At 39.9% G+C, this 21,654-nt stretch overlaps 1 protein-coding gene across 2 annotated transcripts; it reads right to left on the reverse strand.

Moving 5' to 3' along the window:
* Positions 1-1,783: 1,783 nt before the first annotated feature.
* LOC141006433 (uncharacterized) lies at positions 1,784-14,028 on the reverse strand. Of its 2 annotated transcripts, XM_073478644.1 has the most exons (4): positions 14,019-14,028; positions 12,683-12,714; positions 5,918-7,450; positions 1,784-4,670 (listed from the first exon to the last, which is right to left on the reverse strand). In XM_073478644.1, the coding sequence occupies exons 2-4, from the start codon at positions 12,691-12,693 to the stop codon at positions 3,047-3,049; spliced, it is 3,168 nt and encodes a 1,055-aa protein (XP_073334745.1). In that variant the 5' UTR covers positions 12,694-12,714; positions 14,019-14,028; the 3' UTR covers positions 1,784-3,046. The 2 variants fall into 2 exon arrangements, with proteins under 2 accessions (XP_073334745.1, XP_073334744.1); XM_073478643.1 differs by lacking the exons at positions 12,683-12,714; positions 14,019-14,028 and having other exon boundaries at positions 5,918-7,565.
* Between the last annotated feature and the right edge of the window lie 7,626 nt (positions 14,029-21,654).

The raw sequence follows: 21,654 nt of genomic DNA on the forward strand, positions 1-21,654 counted from the left end.
TGTCACAGTATTATCAGCTTCCTGTAGTTAAAGTATCAACAGTAAAAGTACACAAGTAGAATCAGTAGAAAAGTGTCAGTAGTTAAAACACAGTAGTTATGCAGTAAAAGTACACATTATGCAGTATAGTGTGTGTCTGTGACTGATTCTATGTGACATCCTCAGATCGTTCAGACTGAAGCGTCGCTGTCGGAGCAGTACGTACGTATATTTCCTATAGAAACATCAGTGCAGTAGAACGTCCTTGTTATTAGAAATGTACTCTGTGTGCTTCTTCATTAAAAGTGTGTATTGATAATCAGCTGTTTGGATCTTAATGAGGAGAACGTGTATCTGATTGTGTGTGATGTGGTTCTGCATCTCAATCAGTGAAAAAATGACTTGAGTTTGGTGTGTCAGGTTGCTTCATAAGCCCAACACTCAGAAGTAAATGGACTCTGCAGAGACATTATATAGTCTCTGTGTGAGTTAAGATCATTTTCAATATAATTTACAGTCACACATCACTTTCATAAGTTACAACCTTCTCCTGCTTGGCTCATCAGCCAAGGAACCGCCAGCACCTTTTCTTCAAAGAATGGTAACGTTGAAGTAGATGGCATACATCATAGCATAGCACGGCTAAGCACAGGACTGTTTAACTCTGGTTGGTGTAATGCACATGTTCAATCTGCTTGTTTGTTCACTGTTTGCGAATGATTATCAATCATTAATTATCATTGATAGCCAAATTTCATCCAAATTCCCAATTAATGTTGCATGAAGCACTACACATGGTGCCCCGTGCGAGGCAATGTACTGTTGGCAATCATTCATAATTGTGCAATTTTAATTTCAGCTTAATTTGGCCAGTTGTGAAATTTAAGATTCACATCTTGAACTCTTTAGCCAAAAGTCTTACTACATCTACAAAAGTGCTTACTACTAACGTACATTTAACTCCACTAGTCTACTACAGGTGTGGACGTTGGTTTGTAATTACAAATAGTTGCAGTGTGGTGAGCATTGATTTATCAATCAAATGTGTAACCCATTTGATTAACCAAAATCTTTTAGGTTATTAACTGCCACTTTGACCCATTTGCTATTGCTGCTATCGATTCAAGTTGAAAGTGCTCTGTGGAAATTGTATAATGTATAATGCAGTGACAGAAGGAGCTGTTCAGTAAATATAGAAATAAAACTGTATTTAATGAGTTTAAAGGTTCATTGCTGACACTGGAAATATAGTTTTCTGTCAAACATATTTTACAAAAAAATACATATCAAAAATATTTATCAGTATCAGGTCTCTGTTTTCTTTCTTATAATTCAGCAATTTATACTGTCCAGGTTTTTTTTGTTGTTTACAAACATTATTACAAAAAGCAAAAAAAACGTTTTTTATGATTTATTGATGTGACACCAAACTTACCCCCTTGTGTATGAACCAACATGTTTAAAAGGTCAAATGTTGTTATGTTAACCACTGTTAACCTGTCTCTGCTGTGTTGCCAGGTTTGTGTGTTTTTCAGTAAAAAGTGGACTAGTTTAGTTCAGTAGAGTCTGGTCAGTCCACACAGCAGAGTCCCTTCAGTAATGCAGTGTTGGCTCCCTCTAGTGGTCACTACAGAAAGCATCTCTAATGAAACCTCAGTTATAACGGTGCTGTGTGAATCTGTGTCAGACTCAAAGTGTTTCAGTAACAAAGACAAACAGACGTTTACTGAAGAAAGTTCAGCAGAAGATTCACCAGAGTCAAAAAGCTGCTGATGATCCAGTGAAGACACTCTGAACAAACTGATTTCATCGAGCACAGATTTTATTAATGATTCACTGAACACTGCGTCAGTCAGGACATGACTTCATGTGGAATAACACAATATATTACAATCACTAAAAATATGGATCAACATGTTTCCGCGTGGACTGTGTCATCTGACAGATTTTACAAGCATGAAGACACATGAAGGAACCAGAGAACCAATCAAATCAAAGTACAGTAGATCACATGACTCTTCAAAAACACTCAGGACTCAGAGTCCTCTGTACAGTGATGAACATGACAAACATCATGTTTAACTGCTTTATATGAGCATAAATATGTCAGTGATGTGTTACTGAGACTTGTGTCAACATCAGAGTCACATCAGAATAAATCACATAAAAACACATTAGATAAACCTTCAAAACATTCAGTTCACACAAAGAAACTAAAGACAATGTTGTGAGAAAGAAATAATCAGTTCTTATAGTACAGATAGATCAATATTCAGATTCTCAGTTCATCTTTATTATCTTATTACAAACCAGAGCCTCCATCAGCATCACAGAGATATGAGTGAGGAGAGGCCGTCTCTCCTCAGTTCTTACAACACTTTGAGATAACACACATTAACTGCAACCAACAACAGGTTGCAAATGACTTCACTCAAGCTGTTATTGACCTTTCTCTACTTGGTCGTTACATGTTCTCGTCTAAAGACACTTTGTTCTTCTCTCATCCAAATGTCACAAAGTGTCAAACATCCACCAGCTGCACCTTGACCTCCTCCACACATACATCCTGCTGTTATTAACACTGTCACAACACACAGGAAGAGGTTTAACCCCTCCAGGCTGAACTCCTTTATAATGACTTTACTTCTATTTAGTTTCACAACAACTTCAACATTATAATATCATGGTGGATATATAAGACACATCTATTCATACCAGCAAGAGCATAAACATGTGAGCAAGAGCCTGATTATATTGGAGAAAAACATGATTATAACAGTAATGTCCAGCACAAATAATGTATTTTTCTCCAACAGGGTGTGACTTTGTGTTAAATGAGTGATATAGAGGAGGGAGCTGTTGTATTCAATATGAAACACCAGGGGGCGTCCTCACTCCATTTAATGCAGAGCTGTTAGCTGTGGTGATCACATTTCAATGTTGTGATGTAGTTATCACATCAACACTTTATAGAAACACACTGAACAACATTTTGTGATGTTTCAACATTTGTATCAACAGTGTGAAGCTGTTTTCTACACTGTCTGCTCTCTGTCATGGTCTTCACTCACTTCTTTGTTGCTGTAACTGCTGATGTTAGTTTATTAAAGCTGTACTGCAGCGCTGCTCTAAATCCTGTATCCTCCTCCACTCGACGTTTCATCTCTTCCAGTTTCTGGATCTTCTCTGTGTCTCCTTTCTCCTCCATCTTCTCAATCAGGAAGTCCAAGTGGACCAGAGTGGACAGTGAATCAACATTCAGGGCGATCTGCTCCAGATTGACAACATGCTGGAAGGACTCCTCCAACATCTGATCTCTCTCTTTCTCAAGTTTTTCCATTTCCCTCTGTAGATTTTCCAAAAGGCTCAACTTGTTCTCATGTTCCTCCTTGTTCTTTTCATACTTCTCTTTCATATCTTTTAGGATTTGTTCAACTTTTCTTGTCTTGGTCACATAGATCCAGTCTTCTTTCACATGAGCTGACACAAGACACTTCTTGGTACATATAGTGCAGCGGCCATCTTCCATAACCTCACAGCTTTCCGGTCTATTGACCAGTTTGCATCCAGGATAGTGACAGTTCTCCTCACAGACTGTACAGCAGACAGCTCCTTCATAATTTAACCACAATGCCCACCACCTCCCCCCAGCACTGATAGTTTTTTTCTCTTTGTAGACCTCATCAACTTCTACAGTGAACTTCTCATTATTCTTCATCTCTTCTTCATGTTTCTTCAGAGCTTCCTGGGTCTGTTGGATTTCTGTCTGTTTTAGTTCAGTCAACTGAATCCTCTCTTTCAGGTTTTGGATGCAGGCTGTCAGTCTGATTCGGGACTTCAGAACATCTTCGGTTGTCTTCAGCCTTTGTGGTCCAGTTTTTTCCAGGAAGTCTGTGAACTTCTTCAGACCTTTAATTGTATTTGTAAATCCATCTTGAAGCTCCTCTTCTGTGTCCTCTGTCCTGTCTTCTTGCTGGCAGTTATCAAACAGGAAGTGAACAGGCTGATTCTTTTCATCTTTGGCACATTTAATGTTTGCAGCCTCGAGAGCTTTCAGAGCCTTTTTATATGCCGTACCATCAGAGTGTGTGATGAGGGCAACGATGTTCTTCTCCATGTTTTTTCCAAACAGAGACACCACTGAATCAAAGACGTACATCAGTCGATCACTCAGACGATTCTCACTCGCTTTCAGCACCAGACCCACTGCATTAAACTCATGAACTCCATCTTCTGAGCAGAACCAGTCTAATAATCTTTGGCTGATGATGTCATCATGTTTAATCCCTCTGGTGTCTCCGTATCCAGGAGTATCGATGATGGTCAGAGAGTAGGGCAGAGTTTTACCTTCAAATCCAAAGATCTGGTACACGATCACATCTGATGTCTGACTCTGTATTTCACTTCTCTTCTCGTCCTCTACAATCTGAAACCAGACCTCGTCCTCCCACTTCACTCCCATGGCGTAGTTGACCAGAGCGTTGACCAGAGTAGATTTTCCTGTTCCTGTTTCTCCCACAAGTAAGATGGTTCTGTTTGTCTGGTTCAGATCTTTTTCACCAAGAGTCATTCTTCTTAGAGATCCAATCTTCTCTGTCTTTGGTCTCAGCTCATAGACAGCAGGAGATCCTGAATGGACAAGAAGACTCTTGGAGATGATGTCCTCGTATTTCATTGAGCCTTTTGTTTTCCTGTAGAAGAAGGAGATCATTGAAACATTTAATTTCATGTACAGACTTCAGCCTCCCCTCCTTCTACGTCTCAACATGTTATTTTATATTAATTGTGAAAAAGCTAAATCAAATGAATCAGAATAAAACTAAATAAAACTTCTATTTACTGATTGGACCAGAACAAAATGTACCAACTGTGTATTTAAAGTGTTCTGGTGTTGTAATGGACCTCTTCTGATTTTGAGAAGGTATTAAAACCACTCTGAAGTCAAACACATGTAATTCAAAGTGATTTACAGAATGTATTAAACAATAAACAGGGTTTACATCTTTAAACACTTAAATCAAATCAAACATTAGAAACTATTTGAAAATGGTTTCAGGTGAAAGTTGGTTCAAGTTTTAAAGGCAGAACTTTGCGTTAAGTTTCCACATTTAGCTTCATTAACAATAGAAACATGTAATAAATGGTTTTCTAGCATTCTGTGATGTAGCTGTTAGCACAGACGGATCAGTGGACCCGCCCATCTACAATACATGAAGTCTACCACTGTGCATTAACATCTGATGATTTCACTCAAGCTGTTATTGACCTTTCTCTACTTGGTCGTTACATGTTCTCGTCTAAAGACACTTTCTTCTTCTCTCATCCAAATGTCACAAAGTGTCAAACATCCACCAGCTGCACCTTGACCTCCTCCACACATACATCCTGCTGTTACTAACACTGTCACAACACACAGGAAGAGGTTTAACCCCTCCAGGCTGAACTCCTTTATAATGACTTTACTTCTATTTAGTTTCACAACAACTTCAACATTATAATATCATGGTGGATATATAAGACACATCTATTCATACCAGCAAGAGCATAAACATGTGAGCAAGAGCCTGATTATATTGGAGAAAAACATGATTATAACAGCAATGTCCAGCACAAATAATGTATTTTTCTCCAACAGGATGTGACTTTGTGTTAAATGAGTGATATAGAGGAGGGAGCTGTTGTATTCAACATGAAACACCAGGGGGCGTCCTCACTCCATTTAATGCAGAGCTGTTAGCTGTGGTGATCACATTTCAATGTTGTGATGTAGTTATCACATCAACACTTTATGGAAACACACTGAACAACATTTTGTGATGTTTCAACATTTGTATCAACAGTGTGAAGCTGTTTTCTACACTGTCTGCTCTCTGTCATGGTCTTCGCTCACTTCTTTGTTGCTCCTTTACCAGCTGATGTTAGTTTATTAAAGCCTTACCTCAGTGCTGCTCTAAATCCTGTATCCTCCTTCACTCGACTCTTCATCTCCTTCAGTTTCTGGACCTTCTCTGTGTCTCCTTTCTCCTTCATCTTCTCAATCAGGGAGTCCAAGTGGACATGAGTGGACAGTGAATCAACTTTCAGGGCAATCTTCTCCAGATTGACAACATGCTGGAAGGACTCCTCCAACATCTGATCTCTCTCTTTCTCAAGTTTTTCCATTTTCTTCCCAAGAATTTCCAAAAGGCTCAACTTGTTCTCATGTTCCTCCTTGTTCTCTTCATACTTCTCTTTCACATCTTGCAGGGTCATTTCATCTCTTGTTGTAATGTACACACATTTCTTGTTTTCTTTCTTATGAGCTGACACACGACACTTCTTGGGACATACAGTGCAGCGACCATCTTTCATGACCTCACACTTATCAAGACTCTTACAATTGCATGGACAGTGACAGTTCTTCTCACAGACTGTACAGCGAACAACGCTGTATTTGGTAATTTCTTGTTCTTTGCAGATCACAGTAACTACTACAGTGAAATTCTCATCAGTCTTCATCTCTTGTTCATGTTTCGTCAGAGCTTCCTGGGTCTGTTGGATTTCTGTCTGTTTTAGTTCAGTCAATTCAATCCTCTCTTTCAGGTTTTGGATGCAGGCTGTCAGTCTGATTCGCTCTTTCAGATCATCAACAGTTGTCTTCATCTGTTGTGGTCTAGTTTTTGTCAGAAAGTCTGTGAACTGACTGATTCCATCTGTTGTCACATCCCATGCACTTTTTAAAGCAACCTTAGTTTTCTTTGTTTTTTCTCTGCTCTGGCGGTTATTGAACATGAAATGAAGAAGCTCATCGTCCTCGTCTTTGGCACATTTAATGTTTGCTTCTTCTAGAGCCTTCAGAGCATTTTCAGGTGTCAGACCATCAGAGTGTGTGATGAGGGCAACGATGTTCTCCTCCAAGTTTTTACCAAACAGAGACACCACTGAATCAAAGATGTACATCAGTCGGTCATCCAGACGATTCTCAGTTGCTTTCAGCACCAGACCCACTGCATTAATCTCATAAACTCCATCTGCTGAGCGGAACCAGTCTAATAATCTTTGACTGACTGCAGCATCTAGTTCAATCCCTCTGGTGTCTCCGTATCCAGGAGTCTCGATGATGGTCAGAGAGTAGGGCAGAGTTTTACCTTCAAATCCAAAGATCTGGTACACGATCACATCTGATGTCTGACAGATAGATAGATTTCTCTTGTCCTCCTCTACAATCTGAAACCAGACCTCGTCCTCCCACTTCACTCCCATGGTGTAGTTGACCAGAGCGTTGACCAGAGCAGATTTTCCTGCTCCTGTTTCTCCCACAAGTAAGATGGTTCTGTTTGACTGGTCCAGATCTTTTTCACCAAGAGTCATTCTTCTTAGAGATCCAATCTTCTCTGTCTTTGGTCTCAGCTGGTAGACAGCAGGAGATCCTGATTGGACAAGAAGACTCTTGGAGATGATGTCCTCGTATTTCATTGAGCCTTTTGTTTTCCTGTAGAAGAAGGAGATCATTGAAACATTTAATTTCATGTACAGACTTCAGCCTCCCCTCCTTCTACGTCTCAACATGTTATTTTATATTAATTGTGAAAAAGCTAAATCAAATGAATCAGAATAAAACTAAATAAAACTTCTATTTACTGATTGGACCAGAACAAAATGTACCAGCTGTGTATTTAAACAGCTGCTGTTAGCACAGACGGATCAGTGGACCCACCCATCTACAATACATATTGACAGATCTGGATCGTCATACCCTGGGCTCCCATGGATCATTGCCGTCTTCTGTTTTACAACCTCTTTATATCTGTACATTTGTAAAATCTAAATCTTCATACATTCTGGTGTTTTTAGCTAATTATCTTGTGTGTCCTCCTCCAGGTCACCACGGTGGAGAGGAGGTCGTGTGACTCGGGCTCCACCTGGCGATGCCTCCACCTGCTCAGTCGTCCTCTTGGATCCACACTCTTTACATAGATTTTATATAATTTACTTGAATCTGAATTCTGTCAATGAAATCTGTGAATGTGATTGTGTTGTTCTGTTCTGTACATGTCACATCTATTGCACCCTGGGAGAGAGATCCTCCTCTGTGGCTCCTCCTGAGGTTTTTCCTGTTAAAAGGGTTTTTCCTCACCTGAATCGAGGGTCTAAGGACAAAGGATGTTGATCAATGTACAGACTGTAAAGTCCACTGAGGTGATGTGATTGTGACTTTGGGCTGTATAAATAAAACTGATTTGATTTGATGACAGACAGACTAAAGCGTTCAAAATGTGCATCTACCGAGGTCCAGCTGTGGTTCCAGTCAGTCTGAGTTGTTTTTACTGGATCTTTTAACTGGATAAAGGATTAGACACTGGACTTGGATCTTAGCCGGACTATAACTGTGGAGACTGCACCTTGCTTGTGTAGCAGTATGAAGTTGTGTGGTGGATTTTAGCTGGGTGGCTCTTCCCAGCCAATGGCAGTGAGAGAGCACCTTATAAAAGGCAGGCAGAAGGCACCTGGTTGTCCTCTTGCCTGACGGATCCTGGGTCACGTCACTTCCTGACGCCCTCCACTTCCGCATTCATTTGGTGGCAGAGGCTCGCGTGGGTGTTGCCGCATCTTAATGTGTGTGTGTGTGTGTGTGTGTGTGCGTTTTGTGTGTTAGTTATTTTATTTTCTGTATGATTAGTTGCTCTTTATGGCATTTTCTGTTTCTTTTGTAATCATTGCTTTCACTGCAACCTGTAATTGTGACTCTTATGTTGGCTTTACGGTTATTTTGGTTGCAGGTAAATTTCATTGGTGCTAATATAGATTATGTTAATTCTATTTGATTTGCTATTGTGTTATTAGAGATCTTGTATAGTTAATTTCTTGATTTCTTATGTGCGTTTGGTGATGAGTTGTATCTAATTTCTTTTGTTTCTCACTTGCTGTCCCCCCCCTTCAGGTGCTGAGTCTAGGGTGGCGGATTGGTGTCCTGGTGGCGGTGTCCCTCCTTGTGTTAGCACTTTTTTTGGGTTGATTTTGTTTCACTTTCATTTACTTCACGTGTGGTGTTCCTGGGATCCCCCTTTGTTTTGGACCCATCTGCCCAGTAAGTCTCAGCCCTGATGGGCTCCTTAATTATGGGCTTTTTGTCTGTAGCCACTGCTCAATCCATCCTCTCCATATTAAACACTGTGCTTGGTGAAGCCATTCTTCCCAGATCAGCTACGACTGGAGGTCAACAACCTTTTCAACTGATGCCATGGCCCTGAATGATGACATCCAGTCCTTGGGGCCGGATGGGGGAGGCATCTCCTGAGAAACGTGCATTTTTCAGAGATTCTGCTTTTCGTTCAGATTATTTGGCCTGTTTATTTTACTTTTAATCTCAATTATGACTTTTTACTGTTTTAATTGCGTGAACCTGGGATTGGCTCCAGATTGGCCGAACAGTTGAATTGATTTTTTTGTATTTGGAAACCTGAGCCTCTAATTCCTGCTTCCTTTTCTCTCTGAGCTTTTCCTCCTTTACTTTCTGACATTTTCATCTGATCTCACTGTTGCTGATGCACGTCTCTAGGTTGTTAGAGCAACAGGGGGCAAGCATGGCCATTGGTCAAACAAATTTCCCAGCAAGCCTTTCTTTGTAACTTTTGGGAAGAAAACAATAACAATAGCCTAAGCCTATACATCATTTTTGTTTATTTGTAATAAAACTGTTTTCATACATTCCCATAGCTGCTAGCTTGACAATAATGCCAGAGATTGATTCAAATGGGACATTTTAACCCGACTAGTTGATGATAATGATCAGTAGAAAGGGGGAAAGTCAGGCTGGTGGGAGTGAAAGTGTCCAACTGGCCCAACAATGCAGATAGCCAGCACACTGTATTGTGTATTTGCATTACTGAATACTTTATCTGCAACATAATTGGCGTCACAACAAGATTATGAGTTTAAAGATAAAAGAGCAAAAGTTGCTCTTTCTATGAGTAAAAAAAAAAAAAGAAAAGAGTAAGGTTACTCTTTGTATGAGTTTAAAGACATATGAGTCTATGAGAAGCCCTAACCCGGGGGTAAAGAGTAGGTCTTGAGATAAGACCAGACTGCAATCCAAAAATGTGACTTTGAATTTGAGTGTCAGAAGTGGAGCCAGAGCATTAAAAAATAGCCTGTAATAACCCCAAACCAACAAATAAGAACACTATAATTAGCAATAATAAACTATAAATTAGAAAAGCGAAAAATACATATAATTAGTTCAAATTATCACTTTAAATTCCAATTAAAGGCTGACGTCACAGTGTTCCTTCTGGTGATATGATCAACGAATTATTAATGTGTTACATATTGCCATGCCAAGTACTATAATATGATTGCATTGTGACTGTTTTATAATGTTTTGTGCTGTTTAAGTCATTGTCGATAAAACTGCTGCCATTTTGCTAAAAAGTTCAAGTTTTTGTCGATGATGTTGCTAGTGCTGTGGTAAAGAGTTGAGCTTGTGATGATAATATCGCTGTCACTTTGTCAAAAAAAGTAATTTGGTCTGCATAGTGTATTGTTGGAGGATATCACTAATTCCATCTAAATTGCTGTGTTGAGAGGAGATGGGGTCGAGCTGCTGGTCAGAAGATAACTGAGACTCAAAGAGCTGCTCAGAGAAGGACGCGACGTGTCTTGTTACACAGAACTTCCTGCCTGCACATAGAAGCACAGAGTCAGGCAGACTTCTTTCTCATCCTCCCATCAAAATTTTTATCATTATATTTATCACTGTTTTGCAACTATAAGCATTTGTATATATTATCAGTTGTGTAGCTAAAAAGGATTGCTGTGGTGATTTTGATTAACATTGCCTCTACTTTAGTATTGTATTGAGAGAATTTGCATACTGTATGAGCGACTGTCAGTGTTGCTGGGATGCTAAGTTCAAAACTGGGATATAAAGAAGTGAATTATCTCAACATAATTACAAATATTGGCACTCGGCCCAGGGTGTCCGATCTCCCCTCACTCTTGTCCAGTGGACTACCAGGGCTACGAAAATCTCTGTCAGCATAACTGACATGTTATTTATTCCTGACTGTATGTTCAGTGGCTGTCTGATATTGATGGGCTGTGCTTGTGTTTTTCTCACGGATGGTTTGAAAAGAAGAAGAGTTCCTCCATCGTCGACCACAGCAGTGGCCTACCATGCCTGCAGCTGACCCACAACCTGAGGAATTGAGCTCAAGAAGTCTTCCTTTATTGGGAACAACTCCTTCGACCACAGCTCACTGATGTTACCAAGTTCTTGTACCCTTATATAAGCTACAGAGCAGTCCCTACATGGGGTGGCCGACCCTGGCACCCAAACTTCCTGTGAAAGTGCCATTACATCAGTGCAGAGAAGCTCCTTTTGATGCAGATGTAGCCAAGTCAAATTTTCTTATTATGTTTTGTTATTTTATTTTCCCTAAAATCTTTCTTTTGTGTTGTGAACTTCCCCAAAATGATTTTTTCCTCCTGTAAAAGAAGAAAAAGAAAGGTTCCTATGGTGATTTTCAATCGTATGCCCTTTGTTCCCCTGGGGTGTTGTTTTGGCGTTGCACCACCTAGCGTCATAGAGCTGTGTGTGCTCGGAGCTGGTGAGTAACTTTATGAGGCGCTCTCTCCATTGTCTTATTTATTATATCTTTTTCCCATTCAAAACCACAATATGTTGATATCTGCTGTAATGTAACATGCTAATGAAACTTTTGGTCAAGCCTCCATTGATTAACAACTTGTAAATTGAATCTCAAACTGAGTTATTAATGCAGAGTTAGTTAACTTAGCCTTTTTTCCTCTGTTTCTCTCTTTTTAATGCTAATGTCATGAGGTTGTGCTCTGCATGCTATGGCTGTGTAATAACTATATTATTTAATATGTTATGTGATGTTTTATTGTGGTTATGTGAATTTGAATTTACATTTTTCCTTGTAGAGTGGTGGAGAGTTGCAGTGTGGCTCGGTGTGTGTGACGCCTGTTTTTTTCTTTATTCTGAAGGTATGCTAGTTGTCTAATTCAGTTCATTTTTTGATATTTTTGCACTATAAAAAATGAGCTAATGTGGGTGAATTCATTTAATTCTTTTAGACTGTGGAAGACGTGTGGGAAAGATTTAATGCATTTCCATTGCACTTTGAATCCTGGTTTTACGAATGTTGGGTTTTGTTTTACATGGTGCACTGTATCTCCACATTCATTTTAATACAGTATGAGCTATGCTGTATATTTTGTGTAATATACAAAGTGATAGAGCTGTGTGTGCTCGGAGCCGAGTGGTGGGGAGTTGCAGTGTGGCTCGGTGTGTGTGACGCCTGTTTTTTATTCTTTATTCTGAAGATTAAACTCCCATAGATGCTCAACCCCAGTGTGCGGCCCACTTCCTAACTACATAACACAATGCAGAAAAACAGCTGCTACACATGTGTGTCTGTTTCTCTGCAGCCATCATGTTAACATCAGTGTAGTTGTGTTCAACCTTTCTTCCACTTCTTCAACATTTACAAACTTTATTTAACTACAAGAAAACAACAGAACAGAATAATTACTGTTCAGGCTGAAAACTCTAAGACCTCCATCAACATGTGCTGCTGTTAAAGTGATGCACATGTCACTGTGTTGTGCTCTGGATAGACTGCTGTGTGTATATGTGTCTGCAGCTGCACTTTACTGCAGCTGTTTGAATCTAGTTTTAAAGGTTAGTTGTGTTACTCACCCTGTTGCCATGGTGACGTCTGGTGTTGGTGTCTGAAGAAACAAAATCAAACCATAACTACATTTAATTCATCTGTAATGAAGAAAACTAACACAATGACACGATTCAACAAAATAACAATCAGATCCACAACAGTGTTTAAAAAGCTCTTTCCTGACACCAGACTGAACCATCACCCTGCTTCATTATGTAAATGAGCTGATGACAGATGATACTTTACTTTATTTATGACAAACTGAGACTTTCTTGACTTGAAAAATATCTTTTAAAGGAACAAACAGGATCAATAAATGACGTGTCTCTCTTCATTCACTACCACACAAAGTCTTTGTGAAATCAGCTCCCATGAGGGAAACTGAAGGGCCGTGACTTCAGCTCTCTACAGTCAGTTCACCATTTTGTGTTCTGATCCAGATCAGAGTAGCTGCGACACTGAGGCTGTCGCTGGTGCTGCTGTTTTATTTGTCCTCATAGTCCTGGACTACTGTGCTGTGATTGGCTTTGACTGGCAGCACCCTCATTTACATAATGAAGCAGAAATACATAAAGAAAAGTAAAAAGGAAATCCAGAAATAAAGTTCATGGAAAACAAATAAATGCATTCAAAATTAAATAAATAATAAATAAAATAGAAATTAAATGTGAAAGTATAAAAAACAGGGAATTCTTAGTGCTGTATCGTGACAGAACCTTCATCACCATATAAACAGAGAAGTTAATACAAAGGTGAATAAATACAGAAGCAAATTAAAACTTAAGGATCAATTTCTGTCACATTTTGTAAATTAGTTAATGCCTGCATTTAGTCTTAATATTAATTTAGCATTTTAATGATGTTTTTATTTATTTATTGAGGCATCTATTTATGTATTTGGGATATTAACAGTTTTATGGACAACAAACACACAAAATGTATCAATCAGGAGGTTCAGTTCAGATCCATTAAAACTTAATTGGTTTTGACTAAAGTTGGTCCACCCGTGTGTCGTGTACATGAGGGCATGTTTTGGCGGTTTCCTCTCGGCGAGCACTTCTCATGGGACTGAAAAAGTGCCGTCTTTGCATCGGGTATCTAGTTCTGCTATAAAACTACATGTGAGAGCCGAGGTCTTCTTCATGTTTGTCTCCTCTTCACATAAAAACATTCACTCAACAGACTTTTTCTTCACTTTTAAAACTTTTCTGCCATCAGTGGTTATTTGTTCATATGTTAATATAAGTTATGTCGAGTGACTCTGTTTCATTTGAAGCGTTTGAGTTGTCTAAAATCCTGCACATTTACAAGTATTTAATTGTTTCTACCTAAACTTGTTTAACCTTATTAAATTGTTCTTACCTGCTGTAGGCTTCACAAAGCTGTCTGATGGAAAAGGAAGCTGAGGAAGCAGCGAGAGCAGACAGCAGTCTTTATACCAGCATGAAGGGCGGGTGCTCTGTGGTCACGTGATTTCACAGAAACAGCCTCAGATACAAGAAACTTCCTGTGCAGAGACTGTAGTGAGTTATGTTTCTCTGTGCTGTGTGACTACATGAACGTCACCTTTTCTTTAACATGATTATATTACAACCTGTAAATCCAGCTCAAGTGATTCACGATGCAGCTCAGTGGATGAAATCCTCAATTTTCTATGTTACTGCACCCGACTGCTTTTTCATCATTTAATAAAAGCAGTAGATAAATCTAATCTCCCTTTTTATTTAGAAAGTCCTTTTAAAAAGACTTCAACAGTTGTTAACATGAGAATGTTTGATACCAGTATCTGTGTGACCTCCTCAGTGCGTAAACGTTACAGGAACAAACAGACATGGTTTCCACACAGCTGCTCTGGGACAGGGCACTTCCTCAATGTGGCAAACACCACAGACATGCCTCTGCTGCACACACCTCTCAGAGCTGCACGGCAAAGTTGCAATTTCTGATTTATGTCACTAATTAATCCCATAGAGGACATTAGTCAGCAGCCACTGCTTCTCAGTGGACATCAGAAGCAGAAGATGGACGCATAATACGTGTTGGAAACTGATTAGAGACAGAAAATATGTTGTTAGGTTTTTAAAGGTTGCTGAGAGTTGAGGTCTTTCTGCATCTTTGTGGTTTTCAGGCCAGGTTACAAGTCAGTTCAGTGTCACGGGTCCTGATGAGGTCCTATTGTGTTGCAGTGAGTCTCATGTCTGTAAGTCAGAAACATGTTATATATGAGTGGATCCAAGTGGACTTTCTATCAGCTCTGACCATCCATCCATTTTCTACATCTGTCAACATGAAGGAGGGGAAAGCCCACCCAAACCCAACATAACATCCTGAGAATCCTGTCAGAGCTCCTAACTGAGCCTAAAAACTTCTAAAAGTCTGAGCTGAGGAGTGATTTAGGAAACTTCTTAGAGCAACTCTGAGCAGGAAGAGACAGAAACCTTAGTGAGGAGGTGTGGTCGACCTGCTGATAGGTGTGACACGTCCTTTTAAAAGCTTTTGTCCAATCAGGTAAAAGAAATGAAAATGCACTCTTAGTGATAATGGGCAGAGAACTGACAGTGAAACTGGACCAATCACAGAATTTGGTCTTTATTAAAACATGTTGAGATCATGAATATTATTTTATGTAACAAACATCTCTGTTGAATAAAGTGTAATCCATCGGCCTACTTTTTTTATTCACATGCTCATAGTTGCTATTTTCAGATTCAGCATTCAGATATTTACTTGTAAACGCAGGTTTTGCCACTTTATTTTTGCTGTCTTGTCATCTGGAGCGATGTGTTAATTAGCAGTTTATGTAGATGTTTACAGGCACATTGGTTTAAATTAACAGTGTAGAAAAATACAGAGTTACAGAGAAACAGATCAGGAGTGAAACTGTAGATGAGCGGGGTTATTTCTAATTTTGTGAATGTAACATTGAGAGATTGTTGGTAATGCATACTCATCTCTGTGACTGACAGTCGGTCAGTGTGAACGATTCATACAGATACAAACAACTCACCCAACAACCAGGAAGAAGTCTTTTATGGTTTATGTTGTTTTTCCACAGGATTATGAGGTGGTGTTGTTTATAGAAACATGATAATAACCTGAACATTGGTCACTTTTTAGGTTCACACTTTACATTCACATGGTACGTTTATAAATGTGTTACACTAAACTTTCCAGCATCATAAAGTAGTTTGACTGTATTTCCAGCTGAAGCAGCATTAACATTAAAATGTATCAAAATGTACTTTACAGGTTAACACATGACAAAACTCACTGCCACAAGAAACTACCCTCAAACTAAGTAAAACACAAAACCCCAGTTCAGTTGTTTTCCAGTCATTATGATTTCTGTCATATTTCCATCAAATATAAAGTCAGCAGCTTCTGTGCTTTGTAGTGACCCTTATTAAAAATATCCTGTGATTCACACTTACAAATGTTGAAACACTGCGGTCCCTCGTTAGAAATGTGCTGGTCTGTGCAGCAACAGAGCAGCTGACATAATGCTAGACTAGCATTAGTAGTGCTATTGGTCCGTTGTACAAAAACTCTCAAGCGTTTCCAAAGTATAATTGAAAGGAGTCTCAACATTACGTGAGATGGAGGCCAAAGTCGCACATGTTTTCTGACTGAGGAAGCTCAAAAAAAGGGAAGTTCTTGTTTCACAGTTTGTGGGTTGGCAGGGACTCAAAATACCCAAATGTACGTACACAAGCACTGAAAAAATAATAAGTGTATTCCAATACAGTTGTTGGGACGTCCACATGGTTCTGACATCGGATCGGCCCGTGTGCAGCTCAATGCTTCAATGCGGCTTCCTTGCATTGACAAAGCCTTATAAACAAAGGAAAGTGCACCGACCCTAATGTCCAGTAGGTGGCGCCTGCGTCAGTTTCCGCTACAGCCGGAGTAGATAAATACAGCGGCAGATCATTTTCAACAGTCCCAGAGTTTCATGTTGCTGGAAGCATCGGCTTTCGCCTACGCAATTATTACTCTAAGGGAGCATACAGATATTTTTCCCGCCTAGGCCGCAGTCTTTCATCTCGCCGGACGAGCCAAAACTGTGCCGTGTTCACCAAACACGCTCCGGATCCTGAAAAGATGCTGTGCAACCAGCCTCTCTTTACAGTCCGTGCATGAAGTATAAATGAATCTCCATTGTTTACGTTGTATAATGAAACATCCCATTTGTGGGTATTTCCTATTTCATTGTCGTAACGCAGCTTGTTTCTTTATCCAACTTGTACAATGAACATTGAAAAAGGAAGTCGAGTGGTGGAAACAGCCTTCAAAGTAAAAGTTGGGCGTTTTGAAGCGTGTTGGCCGCAGTTGTCATTTTAAGGAGAGCGAAATAAAATAAATACAACCTAACAACAAATAGCCTAAATAATTTAGATAAATCATAACTGTTATACAGTGATATTCCCGCCACTTTCCCACAACTGAGAGAGATAATCACCGGGATTTTCAAAGTAAACACACCGTGTTGAGACGGAGACTGAGCCGCTGGACTGCTGTCGTCATGAAGTATCGGTAAGTCAAACTTGTTTTTTGTTCACCTTATCCACCAAACGTCTCCAACCAAACACTGTTTAAATCTGTTGACCTGCCAGGAATGTAGTTAGCTGTTAACTTCCGAACATAGCCAATGCTAACAATGCTATTTTGTTTGCAGGTAAAGTTGCTAGCTGTTGTAGCTAAACAGCTGTTGTAACGTTATGCTAACATTACTTGTTTGTTATTATCAGCTGTTTAGCACGTCATTTTAATATTTGTCCATCTAAGTCTGTGTGAAATGCCTACAATTATGCTAGAAGTGAGTTAACTGGACCCTGCCCAGTCATATAAGTAAGGCTGAGGGGTGTTTTGATTAATTTTGATGTATTAAACTGTAGTGTGGTCTGTGTTCAAAAATGTTACCAGCAGTGTTTGTGCATGCAGACAGACTGCAAAGTAAAGAAATATTCTAAATAATATAATTAATGTCATGTATCCCTATAATTAGTGAGTAAAAACTAAAGCTACAAATACTGATGAACGCAGCTGCCGCTAATGCTAACGTAGCTGCCGCTAATGCTAACGCAGCTCCTCAGGGACTGAAGCCGTTGTTTTCTAACTTTGACAGTCTAACATGTGGCAGCACATCAGCCCAGAGTTAAAGGGCTGTGACTGTTGGTAGCTGTGGTTGATTTTGTTCAAATACGCCGAATTGTGATATTATGGGTTATTATTGTTCAGATGATTTAGCTAAGCTAGCTAACAGATGCTAACGTCAGCGGTCTCTTGTTGCCATAGCAACAGTGAACATTCACGTGGACTGATGAGCTGTAAACAGAGATGCAAAACACAAGTAAACCTGTAGCAAATAATAAGTTTGGTTTGCAATATTTACCATTGAATTTATTGTAATCTTTTAATTCATTTATTGTTTACTGAGGTGAAAACTATTTAATAGGTATAATTTGTGTGTAACTTTAATTTGTGCGTAAATGTGTTACTTTTACTGTAGTTTTCAAATGGCTGTGTATAGTGTTGTCTTGAGCATTTTCAGGTCACAAAGATGTGGCTGTTTTGCATTGGGAAACACTAGTAAAGTGTCCTAATGAAAACACAACAAAGCCATTTGACTATCTTGTTCATAAATGATGGTGTCAGGACTGTTTTTTTTATGACACACACACTTTCATTGATATGAATACTTGGTTTTGAGGAATGACCTCTATTTTGAGCATGTGACATGCTTTTGCAGGTCATCAACAAGGTTTTGCAGTTTGTACTAAAGGTGTCACCACATCACAAAAAGGCTACTTGGCTACATATACTTGTCAGTACACAGATGCTGAGTACACGTTCTGTTTGCTGTTTCTTGCAGGTCACGAATTTGTTGAGGAGTGGAGCTGGCTGGCTGCGGACGAGGAAGTAGGGCAATACATGTGCACATACACGTATATGAGAATGCATTTCTATTCAGACCTGTAATTCTTAGACTTTTTCACACAGCTATAGATAATTTTTTTTTTTTTCAATTCTCTATTTATGGTTTCATAATGACTGAGTCACCGTTAATACAAATGAGTTCCAGCTCTAATGCTGCTACTGTCTGTAATATGTTTCTATTTAGATTATTTGTCAGGATATTTTGTTATTATTGTCCCTGTTTGTCCTTTTCTCCCTGTCTCTGTCTCTTTGTCTCTCTCGCTCTTTCTCCCCCCTCCACCCAACTGGTAGAGGTAGCGCCCACCCCGAGTCTGGTTTTGGGTTCTTCCTGTTAGTCTCAACCAACCGCTTGTCATGACATAGCTACGTGCTTTATTTGTTAACTGCTATCAAGGAATATGACTCTCCATTGTAGTATGTGTGAGAAAGGACGCCGCGAGATTTGTGGACTTCTACGTGGTGTCGCTGATAATGTAGTGGGCTGGTCTGGACAGAAAATGCCAGAGCTGAATTTTTGTCCCAGTCCACCCCTGGTCTCTTGTCTACATTGTGTGTCTCTTGTCTACAGTGTGTGGCTCTTGTCTACAGTGTGTGTCTCCTGTCTACATTGTGTGTCTCCTGTCTACATTGTGTGTCTCTTGTCTACATTGTGTGTCTCTTGTCTACATTGTGTGGCTCTTGTCTACATTGTGTGTCTCTTGTCTACAGTGTGTGTCTCCTGTCTACATTGTGTGGCTCTTGTCTACATTGTGTGGCTCTTGTCTACATTGTGTGTCTCCTGTCTACATTGTGTGTCTCTACACAGCTGCAGCAGTTCAGTGTGTTTGTTCTTCTTCTCTGTTTTTATTGGCTGCTGGCAAAACAACTGTAAAGGTGCATACCTCCACCTGCTGTGTGGAGATGCTGCAGCTGTTAAGTCAACAAAAGCAATCCGGCTTTTTATTATCAGCTTTAATTTCTTTATCTCCTGATAAACAATAATGTACATTTTCCATTATCAGGCCGATCATTCATCTGTCTGATATCGTGCATCCTTAAACTACAGTGAGCAATAATATGAGCCCATCTGATGAGAGATATCTCCACTTCACATGAAGCTTCTCTCTGATCTTTTGCTCACTCTTTCATTACTCCGTCACGTCACTGATGTGGATCAAAAGTTATTTACTTCACTAATTTGGACCCAAATTCATCAACAAAGCTGTTAAACGTTCATGAAACATTCATCCTTTTATTATTGTGATTATTATAAGTGTGTGTTGTGGATTTATAAGTGTTAAGAGCAAGGGCGTAGAATTGGGTAGGGACGCTAGGGACACATCCCTACCAATATTCAGCCGCTACTGTGTAATCACTATCAATACAACCGCTGTCCGTAGTGTTTAGTCAATGATTATGGCACACAAAGGGTTAAATGTCGGTCTCTGCTAGAAGTCCCGCCTCTAACCTAAATACCGCTCCCTGATCGGCTGCCGGTTTCTCGCTAACTTACATGTGATTGGCTGTCCCCACTGTCACTCCTTCTGCTTGTAAAAACTACCTGCAACCTGCTGGTTGGACCGGACGAGAGGCAGTGCATGTTATCTGCAACTGCGAGTGTAAGGGCGCATTCACACCAACAGCAGTTGGTGCGCTCTAAACAGTCCATTCGAACCAACGGCTCTTAGTTCGATTCGTTTTCATCGGTGTGAAAGCATCAATCACACTAAATCAAGCGGACCAAGACCTCCAGAAAGGGGTGGTCTCGGTCCGCTTGATTCCGCACCAAATGCCAACCTTTGGTGCGGTCCCTCTGGTGAGAACGCGAACCTGGACCTACTCAGGTATAAACGAAATGTAAAAACAGCATAACAGATTCTACAGCCTAGAAATCTAGACCCCAGCGGTCTGGCTTGTCAGGCTATAGCTTTTAGACCTTGTGGGTCTTTGGAAAGGTGCTTGTCTCATCATCACCATGACAGCACTTGTGAAAATAGCGCGTCTCCTCTCCCTGAAATGACGCGCTATACGTCTTCGGCGAATCCAGTACATCCGCAGATTGTTCTCCAGCCGCAGCCGCGACTCATTCTGAAATTGGATATTTTGCCAGAAATGGCTGATATTGACAATATAAAAAGCAAGGACCAGCGCAAGTAACAGTGTACAAACTTGTCGCTCCATTGTGAAAGTCCAAATTGGCGCTTATTTCTACCGGAAGATGACGAAATGTCATTCAGACCAATTTTGGTCCGTTTGCATGTGTGAACGCGGACCACACCGCAGTCTGTATGCTACAATGTACCAATTTTACTGCCTGGTGCGGACCAAATAATCGAACTAGCGGTGTGAAAGCGCCCTAAGTTGTCAACATGTTCGGCATTTGTTCTTCCTGGGTCGGAAGATTGATTGATATCAGTGATATCACTGATTTAATATCAGTGGTGTCATTTACATTTGTGTTTGTGTCTGTTTGCGTGCGTGTCAAAGAAAAGAAAACTGGATATAAGAGACTTCTTTAGGAGTCAAAGTGTAAGTTACTTCAAGGGTGTATAGGTAGAGGCTCAACAATACAGATATTGAATAAAAGAGAATATTTAATGCCAAAGAGATTCACTTTTTTAAAGTTATTTTTAATTCTTATTTTCATGTATTTGTGTAGAAGAGAGCAACGGTTTAAAAACACAAATAAAGAAAATTTGTGTGGAAATACAATAAAACCTCAGATTCTAGATGATCATGTGATTTTATAATTATAAAATATAATTAATTAATATTAAGTAATCTTAATATTTAGTAAAAGCCTTTTTTGCTCAGGCAATAACTGTACCATCAAGCTCTATGACCATTGTATCCCTAATGTATCTGTTCATGTCATGCATCAACATATTTTTGTGAGGTGACAGACAGCAGAGAGGCTGGAGGAGATGGAGGAGGAGAGGTAGGAGGAGATGGAGGAGGAGAGGCAGGAGGAGATGGAGGAGGAGAGGCAGGAGGAGGTAGAGGAAGAGAGGCAGGAGGAGGTAGAGAAGGAGAGGCTGGAGCAGATGAAGGAAGAGGCAGGAGGAGGTAGAGGAAGAGAGGC

This window comes from Pagrus major, chromosome 12 (assembly GCF_040436345.1).
Source record: "Pagrus major chromosome 12, Pma_NU_1.0".
NCBI lineage: Eukaryota > Metazoa > Chordata > Actinopteri > Spariformes > Sparidae > Pagrus > Pagrus major.